The sequence below is a fragment of the Phaethon lepturus genome, unplaced genomic scaffold (genome assembly GCF_000687285.1).
Source record: "Phaethon lepturus isolate BGI_N335 unplaced genomic scaffold, ASM68728v1 scaffold5400, whole genome shotgun sequence".
NCBI classification, from domain to species: Eukaryota; Metazoa; Chordata; class Aves; order Phaethontiformes; family Phaethontidae; genus Phaethon; species Phaethon lepturus.
This window is the reverse complement of record NW_010512476.1, coordinates 44,455-61,863: the sequence shown is the minus strand read 5'-3', so window position 1 is coordinate 61,863 and position 17,409 is coordinate 44,455. Positions and strand designations below refer to the sequence as shown.

Here is a 17,409-nt window from a genome sequence, read left to right as displayed (position 1 = left end):
AATTAATTGATATCAAACAAAATATGTCCAGGTACATTACTACTGAAGACTTTCAGAAAATCAAGGTGTTTGTAAATTGGAGAAATATTTCAGGTACAAAGTTATGTTGAAATGACCTTCTTCTACAAACATACCACAGCCTTGTTCGTCACTGTTGTCTCTGCAGTCATCATTCCCATTGCACACTGCCCACAACGGTATGCAACGGTAATTGGCTCTACAGCTGAATTGTGTGTGATTGTCACACCGATAGGCAGGGCCCACTGAAAGAAGCAGTTGTCAGAGTTAGCTGTGTTAATTAGCCATTAAGCTGTCCTCGCTATTCTGCCGTTCAAAATCTGTTATCATTTATAGTCAGTTATTTCTAATAAAAAGAGCTATCTGCTAACTTCAGTGTTGTAAAAGAGAAAGCATCAAATATATCCGATTTTACTATATTTTCCAATCTATGCTGCTTGTATTCTGCATATGCTACAAACCCACAACAGTTTCAAACCACATTCAGTGTGTTTTCCCCTTAAGTATTTAGACCTGGTAATGGTGGTAACAGAAGCCCCAAACCTGGAAGCCAGAGGAGGCAGCTTGTCCTCAGATGGCAAAACTTGGTCACAAGTTCTTCCAGATGGCCAGTGACTCACAAATATATGCTGGAGCACATAGGAAAATCCTGCTGTTAAACATAGGCTAGACTGTCCTCTGTGTTTGTTCTCCTTTTAAGCTTTTGTTCCAAATCATGTGCCTACCATCATGAGAAACTTTAGCTTCAAGAAATGAAACTTTATTTTGTGTTTGTAAAAAGTATGACACATGTCATGCTCCAAAGTGAAGCAAGCTAGAAATTGGTGAACTGGCATTCACTGCTTTGACAGAGGCAATGGATCAGCATATATCCTTTTTACAAAGTGTTGTTCGGGGCCAAGCAAAGGATGCTGCTAGCATCAAACAAGTCAGAGTGAGACGCTGCCAGTTCTAGCATAGATAAGCTTTCTCCCCTTCAAGAACGAGAAAGTAGTAAATTACTGCATAGCTTCTATTCCTTTCCAATATTCCTTTCCAATAAATTTTCAACCTTAGGAAAATTAAGTAATGCAGTTTGCTCTGCTTTTGGTGCATTATAATGTAGGCAGCTTACTACAGCTGTGTGCTTACTGCATTCGTGGAACGGCTCATCAGAGTTATCACCACAATCATCATCTACATCACACTTCCAGGACTGTGGGATGCAGCGGCCATTGTCACATTTAAATTGGCCCGGGGGACAGGTTCTACTGGCGCAGTGAGTACTATCTTCATCCGAGTTGTCACCACAGTCATCCTCTTTATCACACTGCCAGGCTTCTGGGATACATCGTTTATTGGCACACTGCCACTGATGGGTTTCACACTGGTGAGTTGCTGAAAGAATACAAATTGGCTGTTAGGATACTGAAACTTACAGGAATGGGCTGCTGCTGTGGTGTCAATTGAGCACTTACCACGTCTATACCAAAAGCTAAAAAGAAAGCCAGTAAAAATTTAAAACATCACATTTACTTGCCCAGTTAAGGTACAGATTTCTCATGTCACATGGCACATTTCCCATGAGCATCTTTGGACAAACTCACTAAGACTCTACATTTTTCTAGGAGCGAGACAGATATTACCTTCTCCTAAAACAGAGGGTAGTAAACCCAGCATTCAAATATGACTGAGGCAGGGCCTCCCAGTCACTTCACAGAGGAGCTAAGTGACATTGTGGCTCTGGCCGTGTTACCAACTTAGATGTACATTGCCTGATGAGCCTGTTCTCTGACCATGAATGAAGATGTCAGAAAACTTAGCAAAAGACCGTGCTAGTAACAGCTCCACAACCTATAAATGTACAGCTTCTATTTCCAGAGGGCAAAGCACTGGAAGTTGACGTCAGCAGTGCTGGCAAACTGGGGGAGCTCTGAAGGTCATGAAAGTCGGAGTCAACAGTTACCTCTGCTTCTAGATTTTGTATGTCTCACTGGACACCACCCTACTACTTTTTCACATATACTGCTAAACTGTTCAAGAGGAAACAGTATATTATAATTTTCTAGACTCAAGGATTCTATTCCCACGCAGAAGATGATGAGCAGAAGGAATTATATAGACTGAATTTTATTGTACCCAGTATGTTAAAAACGGTGACACATTATCCAGCTGCCACATTTCTACTTATTTAATATTCCCCCGTGCCACACTTAAGAGCTTAGCTATTTGAAACGTAGGTAAAATTGACATTTTATTTAATTCTGTTGTTGTTGGAAACACTTTACTAATGAAAGGCAATGTAATTATCAATTATACAACCACATCACTTTCCCCCCCACCTGCCCTTTGTATTACTAAGCTTGCAACTGCCAGAACTACATTATTTACAGAAAGACAACTGAGGATGTGCTTTTTTAAATTAGACATAAGTATGTTGAATAAGACACGTTTTTAAGGAAATAAGATTAATCCACAAGCATAATTAGGCTACATTTCTAAAATACTGCCATCACAAACAGCTCTCCAAAACAAATCTTCTCACATGCACTGGGTTTTGTGCAATACAGAGGGTGAAATAATTTTGTCCCATCATACAAAGCTCTAGAATACAGGGAAAATTACCATAGCTGGTAGACTGACTTGGGCATTTAGGAAGCCTTAGATTCCTCATACTCACCATGGCTTTACTCTGGACAAAAGTAAGTGATTCCTATTTCTAGTATTTTATACCTCAGATTGTAATTTATACCAGTGCAAATCTATCTCAAAGATACAGAAAATGTTTATGTTTTGATATATTACATTTTTGCTGTCCTTTACCCTGTTTTTACACTGAGGTGAATTACTCTAGCAGGTGCAAGACTAGAAAAGACTGCATCTGTCTACCCTGCCTTTTCACCTGTAAAAAAGGGAGAACGATCCTGAAATTTAGATACCGTTTACATGCTTCGTACTAGCAAAACACTTAAATTTATTAGTTGTAACATACCACATAGTACAGGATCTTCATCTGATCTGTCATGGCAATCTGGTTGGGTATTGCACAAGAAATGTGGACTTGTGCAGTTCCCATCATTACACTGGAACTGACCGACAGGACAGTACCGGTGTGGACAGGTAGGGGGCTCATCGGAGCCGTCTCGACAGTCCCTCTGTCCATCACATTTCCACCAGATAGGAATACACCTACAAAGAGAAAACAGTGTTTTCTTTGTCAAGTATATGTCTCTACAGATATACAACCACCCTTTTACAGCACAAAAGACATTCTCGTCTCAGTGTTATATCTTGAAACTTCCAAGACATCTTGAATTTCATGTCTTCTGTTTCATATATCAAATGCTAACAAAATATGCCAGAATACTGTCACCAGAAACAGATTATACTGGTGGGCCTCTAAAAGGAAGTTCACAGCAAATTAATAAGGATTTAATTGTTATGTATATTTGTGGTAACCACCTCTCATGCTTTTTAAATCAATCTTCAATTGGATTTTTAATGAGGTAACATTTTAATAATTCACCTGAACTTCAGCACAAGAATTTCATTAGGAATTATCACTGTAACACTGCTTCAAAAGGCCACCCAATAAGCACGCCTGCCTCACAGGCTCCAGAGTGATACAATATCAGCACAGTAGCTCTTATACCGCCATTCCTCTCCCTTCACTGAAGAAATGAGCCCCCACATCAGCTAAATGGCTTTCCTGGGCCACTGGCAGACCGCATATATTTGGCAGAAACAGATACATTGTAAAAGATATACAAAAAATAACAGAAGGTTCCAGGTTTGTGAATTTAACTGGAAATGGTTTCTGGAGGTACAGGTTTCTAACAACTTAAAACTTTGCTACATTAGCAATATCACATAACAGGAAGCAAAGGAAAAAAATACTATTTGAACAATGAGTCTGGAAGTATTTTTCCAAAATGGAAGCCTCTCTGGTCCTGGTTTTGTCTTTGCAAGCATACCACAAACTCATAGTGAGAGCAGAAGGAATCCCTAATTTCGTGACATTTTGAAGAGACTAAACTATACAATATATCCTTAAAAAGACATTGAAAAAAAGACGGTGGACTCACCTCTCAGTGTCTGCACAGAGAAACTGTGTGCTAGAGCACATTGGAAGGCAGTGGGCCGTATTGCCGAACTGTACTATCATGAAGTTATCAGGACATTCACAGGAATAACCCTGACCACCAGCTTTTATTAGACAAAGATGGGAACAACCACCATTGTTGGTGCCACAAGGATTATGAACTGGTAAAACAGAAGAATAAATATTACCATACTTTGCATACAGACCAGGACACAAAGGTCTCAATCTACAACAGATTCTTCTAATACTGTATTGAAAGCTTAAATGTAGTAAGTTGAAAAACAAAACCTAGATAAGTAGGCACTTAGTGAGAGAAATATGTATGATTTCATATACAGCAAATGTACGCTATTAAGCCATGTTAAGATGTTTTAGAAACTACTTTAAAATTATGCATTTCCAGTTATTGCTATTCAAAGAAAAGGCAATTTATAAGTGTATAGTAGAGGCCTATACTTACTGTGTGCATTTTATTCCCCTCACCAAAGGCAAAAGCTGAGTGCACTCAGGACCCTTTACAATTAGCATATATACTCTGTATAACAGCTGACCCTCTAAATGCCAATCTAATTCCGTTTTCTCACCAAATGGCTGTCTGTATGGATGGTAAACATGGATGTCAAATGGCCTGTGTGTGGTGTTCACAAGAACAGTCCTGTCTGATCCATCATATTTATTTCCCTTTTCAACAGTTCTTGTGTTCCAGTCAGTCCAATATATTGTGTCTTCAAAAATTGTTATTGCAAATGGATGAGGTAAAGTTCCATCATATACGGTGTGACGATGATGTCCATCCAGGTCAGAGTACCTACACAAAGAAAAATATGCACAAAACATTCAGATAAATGCTAAAACTTCTTCACATCTTTATTACGTATGCTTATGGTACTTCATTATTGGCGACCAGGATCATGCAACGTGGAATTGCAGCTTCTCTAGTCCCTAATGATAGAGCACTGTCCTCAGTGAATTCATGTTAAGATATGCAGGAAAGTAAAACAGGCTATTTAGGCAAATAAATGGAATAGAGGAACAAGCACTGAAATGTAAAGTCTTCCCACAGAAGCGTATCAGCTAGTTCAATGAAATTTTGCACATTTACTGCCTTACAGCAAGTTATTTTTGTCACATGGGAGACTAGCTTGCCTGATCATTCAGACTGCTAATAACAGAACACTTAAGACAATAATAGGCCTCCTATATTCCTAAATTTTACATGTGTCTGATTTAGAGCCTCCTCTGATGAGATATCTTCAGTAAGATTTTATATTTTTACTATCACCTTGTTATAGGGGGAAATCATTAAATACAAGAGAGAAAAAGGGACAGAGAAACATACATATAATTAATGTAAGTTTTTTAAAAAGATGTTTTTAACACTTCAGCATAGAAAAGGCTACCAGAAGAATGAATGTAAAGAAGTAAATACAAATCTAAACGTACATGTAACTATTAATACAAATATAGATACTAATAAAGTTTTTTAAAAAGATGTTTTTAACACTTCAGCATAGAAAAGGCTACCAGAAGAATGAATGTAAAGAAGAAGTAAATACAAATCTAAATGTACATGTAACTATTAATACAAATATAAATACTAATATAAATACAATTGATTCTTTTTAAAGTATTTCAATGCCTTGACAACAACCAGAATGCTAGTTATTAATTTTTACTGATATTTAAGTGGAAATTTTCTAACACTAGAAGCAATTAATAATTTTTCTTGATTAATAAAAAACCCCATATGTTAGCAGGAAATTCCATATCGTACCTATGGACAAACATTCAGACATCTTCTAATGATGTGTATACCATTTTGTTAGCACATAAGTGTTGAGCTGTAACTAAACTAGTTATCTATAGGCAGAAACAAGAGAATCAGACAAAATAGTGATTTTATACTCAGTTTTGCTTTGGTTCAGGTTGTACACCTAGAGAAGTTGCATATTCAAGTACAGACTGTGAATCTTTCCACTGTAATTTTTGGACCCCTTCCAGTGGGACTTAGGATGCAAATACACGAGCTAGGCTACTGTGTCGTCTAGCTATTTGTATCGCCTGCTACTCCAGACTTTCTGACTCTTTGTTTCGTGTAGAGTCAGTGGGTAGAAATACCTACAATGCTTACAGCACATATAAATCCTACCACTGCGATCTGACATGAAAAATATTTCAGTTGTTTTATTTGTTTCTGTGTACGTACTCAATGTAATTTAGATGGGCATCTGCCCAGTACAACTTGTCGTTGGTGTAATCTATGGTGAGTCCATTGGGCCACTCTAACTTTGTAGAGATAATCACCATCTTCTCCTTGCCATCCATGCCTGCTCGTCCAATATAGGCTCGATCTGCCCAGTCTGTCCAGTAAATCTGCCTGTTCAAATCAATACTTATAGTTAGGATTGTAGTAAAAATATGCAGAAGTAAATATTAGAAGCCACATCTCAAATATAGTATTTCCTGCAACAGAACTAAAGCAAAGATTGAGAGAAAAAGTTTAATATATTTGTCACTAACTGCTACAGCAGACAATTGTGTGACGACAATTATCTTTAAAGAAAGTAAGTGGCAGCCTCACTGGTTATCAAACCACACACACTTCTATCAACCTTTTTAGCCTTGCAGTCAAAACTTCCTTGACCATGTGGAATCAAATTCCACTTTCAATGATATCTGACAGCCCTGCATATATACCTATGAAAGGCAAGATACTATTTTTCCTAAGCTGCAACTAAGACCTCATGCCACACAAATCTAAGTGCAGGCAGCCAAAATTTATTTCATATTTTCAGAGACAGTGCAAGACTATTTGCAAAAGAAAGGAAAAGCACTCTTGAAATGTCATACCCATATTTTGGATGAACAACAATTGCTCTAGGGTACTGAAAGCAGAAAGTGTTGTTGGCATCCACACACCGATCCACCAGTTTTTTCCGGAATCTTCCATCAAGTTCAGCGACATAGAGACAATCTTTGTAGGCATCCACCCAGTACAATTTTCTGAAATGTTTTAAGAGTTCAGTTATTTACTCTTATTTACTTTTTTTGGTTTATTTTTCTTCACAGCATCTTAAATTTCACAGGTTTTTTTTCTCCTAGAAGCAATATATCCACTGTAAAGGAATACACATACTGTACTGACACCTCTTCTACACCATGCTCCAGACTGCCCTTTTCACTCCTGCTGTTGCTGCATCCACAGTCATTGGTGCCAAATTCAAACTTACAGATGCCCAGCTGCATAATAACATGCTACTTGCCTATAAATTCCTAAACCCCTTTTCTCTTCCCTTCCTCTCCTACCAATAATTCCTCTCCTTTCCTGTGAAGAGGAGCAGGAAAACAGACGTGCAGTGCAATGGATTGTGACCAGGGCTGCAAAGTATTGGAGAAAATCACCATCTGTTCCATGCTGCCACCTCTGCTCTCATCAAACAGGTAGAACAGTTGCCAGGTTCTCCTTTGAAAATTCCTAAGCAGTTTGATGGCCTAATTTAAACTTCACCTAGAATTTTCTAACACTTGTATTACTTTGCCTAGGAATTATACACAGCTGTAAAGAAAGAAATCATGCAAGCTAAAGCAATGATTTTAAAAAGCTTCCAACAAAATAAAGCATTTAATTTAATTAGAACTATAGCAGGCTACTTTGAAATTGTCTGCCCAGCTGGTCAGTTCCAGCATCCACAGGGTCATTCCAGAAATAGCCTGACAGATACAGTCTCTGTCTACACCACCCTCAGCAGTACCATTCCCACCAGGGAGGAGGAGAAGGTAGTCTTCCCCAACCTGCACCTCACAGCATCCTCCAGTCCTCTCCCTATACTGACAGTGAGCAGAAAACTTCATATACCATTGTATCATCCTTCAGCCTGTCTGAAACACTGAAACAAAAACTGAATGAAGACATAAGTAATGGTAGATGAAATAATTCAGCAACTGTATAATAACGGAGCAGTAGGACCACTTTAGCTAAAATTAGGCTTTTTCTTCCTCATCTCTCCATGAATCATAAAGCATTGGAGACTGCTGGCAACTTTAATTATCCTTAGGTTTAGAGACAAAGTGGTTTAAAAATAAAAAACATTATATTGACGTATTCATATAAATACTCATATTACTTCCAAATGCAACTTTTTGAATCCTCATTATTTTGCAGAGTCTGATCTATGATATTTAAACTTTTCATATTGATAGCACCGCACTCAGAAAGCAAAACCTGATGAAACACAGCCAAGAACACTGTCAGAGAGGGCACCACATACGGACAGTTTCTGTGGCAGTAAATTACACTACTTTTTGACAAACAGCGGGCAATTAAAAAATGACCACAACACAAAGTGCTTTCCAATTACCTCACCCTTATGTTGCCCTCCTTACAGCAAATAATGTGGACCATGTTGTCTGAGTGCCAGTTAAAGATGCATTTTTCAAGAGCAAAAGAAGCCTCCTGGTACAGGAGCTAAATTTTATTAATGTTAATTATTATTTACTTCATTGAAATCTAGTTACCTATCGTAACATATTGTTCATACACAGTGTGAAGCCTGCATCCCAACCCCAACAACTGCTAGCAAAGGAATAAAGAGCCTAAGCTCAGAATCCCTACCCCATAGCCACATGTAACATCCCACCTGCCTGCTTGCCTAGCCTGTTCATTAATGTCTTCCTAACAAGTTTTTCCCAAGGGTCATATGCGCTACTTTATTATTGATCAGACAGCAACTCTGATATAACTTCAGTGTACTAGATATGAGAGCAATTAAAGAGAAGTGTTATGTAATGTATTAGATGCCAATAAACAATTCCAGAGTGGTTGTGTAAGACTGCATTCACAATGCAAACCTATTTCAGCACTGATCAGAAATTTCATATGAAGTGGGAGAAAAACCCTAAGAATAATTCCCTCGCACATCATTTCCTTAGTAGCCCAGAAAGACAGAAAATGTATTTTCTTACCTGCCAACCCAGTCAACAGCGATACCTTCCCCGTTGGGCACATCATCACTTATCACTGCCTCCTTATTTGTCCCATTTAGGAACATTCGTTCAATGACCTTCCTCCCCACATCAATCCAGTACAACCTCTTTTCCACCCTGTCAAAGTCCAGTGCCACCACATTTCTCAGTCCTTGCAAAATGAGAGAGTAAGACTGGCCATCTGCTGTGAGATTTCTCAGATAGTAACGGTTGCTAAAAATAAGGTATGGGGAGATATTACTATTTTGCCGGCAACTTTTTCCGTCAGGCTCCCGGATATAGCCTGGGGCACACTTACAGATGTAGGAGCCAGCTGTGTTCTCACAAATCTGGCTACATACTGATGGAGTTTCATTGCACTCATCAATATCATCACAAGTCCGTTTATCAGACATAAGTTTGTATCCAGGATGACAAGAACAGTAGAAACTTGTCTGTGTGTCTGTACAGTCATGATCGCATCCACTGATTGAAGGGTCACTGCATTCATTTATACCTGAGGAAGGAAAGGAGTTCTATTCAAGGAACTGACTAGCAGAGAAAATGGTACAGTCACTTCCCAATGTACTCTCTCTGTCTCTCTCTCCCTGCTACCCCCTGAAACTGCTGGATATGAATCTGAGCTGCTGTAATAAAGGAGCAAGGAAAAGATTCTAACCTAATATAAAATTATTCTAGCTCCTCTGAGATCTGTCACAAAACAGACTGAGTGCAAAATATACACTTATGAACAGTGTGTTTTGGAAATGTATAGATAACAATGTATAAACTATATTTACAGTTTATATGATTAGCTAATTTTCACAGTTTGTTAAAACAGTATATAATAACTATGATTTAATTAAAACAAAAAATACATACATTTCTTATAATCCTTCTGACAGACCACCATGGCATAGATATGATTGTAAACAAGCAACCGTCTTAAGAGTTCATTTATTTTAAAGCTGCCTAAGCGTTTTAAATTAAATAAGACAGTACCAATAAATCTACACATACCACATCCTTTTTCATCACTATTATCTAAGCAATCATCCAACCGATTGCAGACTTTAACCATTTCAATGCAGTTTCCATTGTCACACTTAAAATGATGGGGGGAGCAGGTCGCTTCTGGTGTACTACAGAGATGTTCCAGCTCATCAGATTCATCACCACAGTCATTATCCCCGTCACAGATGTAGGCCTTGGAAATGCAGCGCCCATTCTGACAAGTAAACTGGTGCTGTTGACATGGCTCATAGATGCATCCCCTTTCATCACTGCTGTCACCACAGTCATTCCGCCTGTCACATCTGAAGAAGAATGAACACTTTTTTCAAATATAAGGCGGCAATCATTAGCTCTAAGGCAGATGGATAGATACACTCTCCTGATTTCCAAAGAAGGTCAGAGATTATTGGTTCCAATGAAGACTTTCAGAAATCAGGGTTATATTATATACAGTCTGATCCCGCGGGTCCTGCTTGTATTCCCTGTATGCATTACAAGCTGAACAGAAATCACCCTAGGAGAGGTTACTAGGCACAATAAAAAGGATTAAATGCTAATGGTGAGCACTGGGGATATTAACATAGACAATTCCAAAGCATTTTCAAGTCAAAACTAATGCATGAATGCGGAGCAGATAGTTTCATTACAATATGCAGACCTACTTAACAACTATATAGTGTGGAAAAAAGGTTGAATTAGCTGCTTCACTTTAAGCAAATTTTGATAATTTCTGCAGCAGCTCAGGTAGTTACAAACCTGTATGAGTTTCGGATGCACAAGCCATTACTACAGGTAAACTCATTTTCTGTACAAGATCTTCGTGTGCAGTTCTGGTGTTCATCAAATGCATCACTGCAGTCAGCATCACCATCACAGACCCATGCCCGAGGAATGCACCTCCTGAGTGGGGGTCGATTGTTAGCGCATGTGAACTCTGCTGCTGTGCAGTTGCGGTTTGCTGTAAGAAAAGCAGGTTTCTTTCACACACACACACAGCCTGGACATCCATCCTTAATCCACAATACAGCCATGCTCTGCTGCACATGCAGAGACAGATGCCACTGCACCCTCTCATATAACAAAGCTCATACTCATTCCCACTAATTTTCACTGAGTTCTTCATGGAGGCTGACTGGGAGCCAAAGCACTTCAGGATTCCTCAGGCAATGCTGGCATGTGCAGAACTCTGGATCTTGGCTGGATTCTCAGCATAAACTTTCCATGTGCCTGGCCAGATTTTCTGGGAGCTGAACAGTTAGTAGACCTAGGCTCGCTATCCCCTGCTTTCTTCAAGGTATTCTGTGCTCCAGGGAGCAAACAGAGGGAGCACTATTGCCATTAAAAAGGGCAAGGACTACAAGTGTATCCCGCTGCTGTTAAAAGAACCAAGGATCAGAACCAGGCTTGATGAATCTTCTTCCCTTTGTTAACCCTCCAAACAGCCATGCTTCTTTTGCTCACTAATTTTTAAAGAAATTACACCAAGAACATGTGGTTATTAATATGCACAAGATGCAGGGCATGATGATCAGGAAGTATCTCCACTGAAGCTACTATTCCTACCCAGATTATACCAACAACCAAGGTTAATTATAGCTCCATTTGAGTTCAACAATTGAAAGAAGAGTAATCACAAAATTAGAACAATTAATTTTCTTTATGACCAGTAAAATAGTCAATATTAATTCAATATAATGAAAGTGAAGGTACAGGAAGAGTGTACCTCATGCTTAATGTGCACCTTTATGGATAGAAAAATTGGCAGAGGGTAGGAGTTTGGGGTTGGTTGGTTGGTTGTTTTCTAAAAAATGCCTGCGGGACAAACAAAAAAGTGCAATATCTATTTGCATTAAACACTTACCACAATTATGTCTTTGATCCTCATCACTCATATCCCCACAGTCATTATCACCATCACAGATCCATGTTGCTGGGATACATCTGCCATCATCACATCTGAACTGGTCGCTTGAACAAGTCCGCACTTGGGGCGCTTAAAAACGAACACAATCACTCTCCTTGTTAAACTAACCTGCACTGCCATGACAATCTACTGAGGAGGGTATTTTAAGGAGAATCTTATGATATGAAATGTAAAATAGAAGCTTAAATGTAAGACAGTTAAGATATAAGCTGCAAGACATTTTCTTTTTCTTCCTCCCTGGAGATTACTCTACTTCTTTTCAACTTCTTACCCCCTTTTCTCCCCAAACACAATACTGCATGCACACTCCTTGTGCAGCGTGACATCTGCTTTTACATCCAAAACAATGTCAAATTATTTTCTACCTTTTGTCACTTGATTCACCACCATCACAGTCTTACAAAGAGATAGGAGGTTATACATTAAAAGTAATCACATTAAGAGCAATAAATTGTGGCAATTAAAACCCTTCATATTCCATACACAGCTTTAAGTATTTAAGACTTGAATTACTCAGTGATTTAGATTACTTAGAGTCAGCGAATAAACCTCAGAAGATAGTTACTTTTCACCTAGTCTGGACTCAAGCTGCTGCCTAAAAGAGGAACTACTGATATCCCATAACCCATCATGTTGTATCTTCTGAGAGTAAACTTACCACAGGAGGCAGGTTCATCAGAGCCATCAGCACAGTCTATTCCTTGATCACAGTACCAATGAGCAGGAATACAACGTCCCAATGTACAACGAAACTCACTATTTGTGCAAGTCAGTGAGACTGGAAGAAAAAACCTATGTATGACTTCTTTCTTTCTGTTACCTTTCCAACTTGTTTTAAGTTGCTTTTGAGTCCATGTTAAGCAAAAATATTACAAACCCCAAAAAAGAAAGAGAAAAAATTATGCTAGGAATGATGACTTTTCACAGTCTATTTGCAAAGAGTTCTTTGTACAAACTAGCTTGATCTTCATATGCAGAAAATGGGCTTAATTCTCTCCTTGGGTGTACATATCAGCTAATAAGTAGACAGAATTTGCCCTGGAAATAGGATTGCAGCAATTGTAAATAAGTTCTATGTTTATACTTGAGATCTGTGCACAAGAAAATGACCACAGTCCAATATGCTCATTTCTCCAGTGCCTAAACCAGGTGGTAGAAGACTCCATGCTTTACAAGGAATCAAAGGTGCAGTAAGGAAGTAATATCTCATGGTAGATAATGCTTTCCTTGTTCTCCCACTGATTTTTCTTCACTTGCAGGTAAGAATCTTTTCTTAATGGCAATGAAGAACAAACTGTAACACTGAACAGTTCCAGCTAAGCATGCTGCAAATATTCCTCCTGCACTTTGGCAGAGCCCCTTGATCCTGGCAAGTATAGTGGGTTTGATAATTTCTTCAGTAGTTACCAATACTTTCCTGTATCCTCTGATGGTTTCAAGATACCAAAAAGGACCTAGTCTGGCCTTTTAACTTGCTTTTCTATGTGCCTTTAATGATGGAAATCAAAGACAATTAACACATTGCTCATTAATATCTTAGGGCTTCTTTCATCTCCCATTCTCCTTTTCTCTCCCTTTCTCTCTCTCTTTCTTGCCCTTCACCACTTCTCAATTTAAGTAATTTCAGTAATTTGCTGCTGGGACAAATAGTAGAAGGGACAAAGCACACCTTTCATGAGCAGCACAAGAATCACTATGCCTGTATATAAAGCCACATATTTTTGACATGTAGCAGTCCATAGATAAAAGTGGCCATGTTCTGGCTAGAAAAATTGAACTGATACTTTAGAAAAATTGTGGCATATTTTTCTGCATTCAAGGCACATTCATTGGTACCACCATCCAAGGCAGGTATCTTTAGAAAAACTAGTAAAAGCAAAAATAATCCACTCAGGCAATACTTAAAATAATGGATACTTTCAGATGATTTATGTTTTACAAACTGATCCAAAACTTTTTAGATGGGAAAAGTACTACCTAGCTAATCCCAAATACAAATGTCTGTACTAGCAAAGATAAGCTGGTTTGTAATTAAGGCTGATTGAAAACTAGACACTTCATACACTAACTGTAGGCTACAATGAGCAACAAATCTTATGCTAAGGTACACATAACTACATGAAAGAGCAAAAAGAAATTACATTTGAGACTGTATTCAACTTCATTTGATTAAAAGGAAAAATATTCTAATGTTAAAGTTCCAGAAAAAGCCAATTCACTATAATACTTAAGTGCCATTTACCTTGTAAAACCATAAAGGATACAGAGCAGAATAAGCAAAAGGAATGATCCCTCAAATGCTGTATAAAAATGCTGCAAAAAATTATGATCCTTTTTATTAGATAAAAAGCATGATTTAGATAACTGACAGCTAATAATACACTGCATATACCTTATAACTCCTCAGTACTACAAGAGTAGATGTTTTGAGAACAGTTGGAGTTACGTCAAAGGTAAAGAGCAGTGGAATAAATTACCAAAGTACAAGAAAAGTAAACAAGGCCCATTAACTTACCACAGTGAGTGGGACTCTCATCACTCATATCTCCACAGTCGTTATCACCATCACACAAATACGTTCGAGGAATGCATATATTTGTGCTTTGACATTTTGTATAACCAGACTGGCATGTGCGGTCCGCTTTAAGGAAGGAGGAAAAAAAAAAAAGCAAAAGTTCTTTAGAGCTTTTTTTTTAATACCGTTAAGCTGTATCTCATTGAAAAGTACATAATGTTAAAAAGAGTCCCATGCCACTCTACTTGCTAAAGTGCACTCATACTACTCATGCTATATGGAAACAATTAGACAATTGCTTTTATTGACAAAAATCCTGACAAAAACATGATCAAAGAAATACATGCCAATACTTGACGGTGTGGGAATGTAAACTGATATGTATTCACATTGTAATGCCTGCATTTGCGACCAGCTGGTACTGTGTGAATCATCAGACCAACTACAAATGACTAATAGACCAGGCATTTCAAATATTCAGATTTCACTCAGAATAAAAAAATTGCCACAGATAACATGTTTAAAAAAATCAGTGTGCACACAAAAATGTGGAAAAAACTCTGAAGACAGTTTCATCAGTTTCACTAACTACAGATAGAAATTTTCCACAGAAGAACGTAGTCTTAGTGTAGAGACATGATTAGTTTGATTAACTGCAAGAGTAGTCAATATTCAGTAGTCAAATCAGTTTATAACTTAAGGAAAAAAAAATGATAACTTTTTGAGAGTTATAAGGAACATAATTTTAAACACAATAAATATAAACTGTGTCTGTATAAGAGTCACAATATACACTCCTGATTAAATCTAGTATAATTAATATGGCATCATACAAAGTAAAAACCCACTGTCATACTCCAGGCTAATCCTGCAAAAATAGAACCCCTGCATCCAATTAATCCGAAATGATTTTTTTTAAGTCCATGGGATTACTCACAAGACCTAACACCGAGCACTGCATGAGCATTTGTTGCACCAAGGCAGACTATTTAAAGCAATAGTTATAACATCTTAGGGTACTCCAGAATATCTTTTAACAATTCTACTTGCTTCAAATAACACAAAGCAGAATTTGTAATGTATATGAAGAAATCTTTTATCCTCTTTGCTGATTTTGTCATAATTCTTCACACACAAAAACATTTGCCTCTTCTTTGGTCTAAAGGGTCAGACTCAAATATGCACTAGGTAATTAGGATAAACTTACGGCAATTTCTCTCATCTGATGTGCCATTATCATAACAGTTGTTTACTCCATTGCAGACATACTGAAGAGATATACACCTTCCATTATTGCAAGTAAATTCTGTGTGGGAGTCACAAGTTCGGAACAAGCAGCCAACCTCATCGCTGTTATCTCCACAGTCATTGTAGTGATCACAGCGGTAGTGATAGGGTACACATCGCCCATTACCACAGGTAAAAGCTGTTGGCTGACAAGTATGGAAAGCTGCAGGAAACAAACAAAAAAAATTATAAACAAAAATGTACACAGACAAAATGCAATCTAAGTTCTCAGACAAAGTAAAAAGTAAAATCACGATGTTTTTACCTGCCAGGGCAAACACAGCTGCAAAACGGACTGCATGAAAAGTAAATACATATTTGAATTAAACAAAGTAGCAATTGGCTATACATGATAAAAATTCAATACTGTAGTGCTTTTGGATTCTAGAGCAAATCAGTTGCTATTCAGACCTCAAGTCTGTGAGCAAGCAAGGGATCATTTCCAAACTACAGCCACAAGATCCATTATCATAAAGCCATAAAAGTGATAGAGAATACAGTACAAGCAAGACAAAGTCTGCATTACTTTCTCATGTAGTTATTTTAAATGCTTACCACACACACTTTCCAACTCATCACTGCCATCACCACAATCATTGTCATTGTCGCATTTCCAACGCTCAGAGATACAGTGCCCATTAAGGCATGTGAAGAAACCAGTATCACACCTAGTACCATTATCCACAATACAATGCCTGTTATTATTGGCTAAATACCAGCGACCTTCTGAGGGGCACTGACATTCTGCACCAGATGGACCTAAATTTATGTTTGACAGTAAGAAAAAAAAAAAAAGGAGACAAAAAATGAAACAGATTTAACATTGATGCTTTAGATGGGGTTCTATGAAACTGTTCACAGCTGTAACACTGGAAAATGCAATGAAATTCTTACAACTCCTCTACGATCCATCTGCTTAGGTAGAATTGTGGTGACTTAGCCAGATTTTTATCTCAGTTAAGCATATTAACCCATTAGAAGCCACAAAATTTATTTCAAAATTCCCTAGAGGAACTGTGATCAGAACTTGGAGTGCCTTAATATTTGCTTGTTGTCCAAACAGTTTTTGGGTAGCAGCAAGATGGCATCTAATATTTTCAAAAAAAAACACAGGGTTTTCAAAACTCCTTGTACTAGAATAACTGCTCTTCTCAAAATCTATGAGAAGTTTGAGTTGTTCTCAGGCAAAACAGATTTTTAAAGGCATTTAAGATGCTAAAAATTAAAGCAGGCACTGAATGAATTTTTCAAAGTCAGGGATCATAAATTCCAAAAATTCACAACACATGAATCAGCTCTCTAACAGGTATGCTCTTTAGGGTACACTGCCATTCTGGTTTCCTGGCCATCTGGACTGGTGACCTGTTGGAGCACTTCGACTCTCTCCTTACATGTGCATAAGGAGAGATAAAAGATGGGACACATATGACACTCAGGTCTCACCCCAATATGCAGCTGATCATACAGAGTATGTTTCTGGAGTCCAGGACTCAAAAGGACATCTGCCCCACAGTATAGATATCAATTTGTGCTCTCCTCTTAGTAATTGTCCAACATTTAAAATGAGGCAGTAGGAATGTTTATTTTGGAAATTAATCATTAGGGAAA

General features: G+C 38.0%; 1 protein-coding gene across 1 annotated transcript in view; it reads right to left on the bottom strand.

Annotated features, from left to right (window-relative positions):
* Positions 1-17,409, bottom strand: part of LRP2 (low density lipoprotein receptor-related protein 2) — a gene marked incomplete at its 5' end in the record, with an annotated part of 89,381 nt that overhangs the window by 28,921 nt on the left and 43,051 nt on the right. The window contains 15 exons of the mRNA XM_010287152.1: positions 135-263; positions 1,150-1,395; positions 2,990-3,186; positions 4,083-4,260; positions 4,684-4,907; positions 6,306-6,476; positions 6,950-7,102; positions 9,062-9,578; positions 10,082-10,377; positions 10,832-11,033; positions 11,937-12,068; positions 12,658-12,777; positions 14,515-14,640; positions 15,722-15,964; positions 16,357-16,560. Of these exons, the coding sequence (XP_010285454.1) occupies positions 135-263; positions 1,150-1,395; positions 2,990-3,186; positions 4,083-4,260; positions 4,684-4,907; positions 6,306-6,476; positions 6,950-7,102; positions 9,062-9,578; positions 10,082-10,377; positions 10,832-11,033; positions 11,937-12,068; positions 12,658-12,777; positions 14,515-14,640; positions 15,722-15,964; positions 16,357-16,560 (3,138 nt within the window). The remainder of the gene's footprint in view (positions 1-134; positions 264-1,149; positions 1,396-2,989; positions 3,187-4,082; positions 4,261-4,683; positions 4,908-6,305; positions 6,477-6,949; positions 7,103-9,061; positions 9,579-10,081; positions 10,378-10,831; positions 11,034-11,936; positions 12,069-12,657; positions 12,778-14,514; positions 14,641-15,721; positions 15,965-16,356; positions 16,561-17,409) is intronic.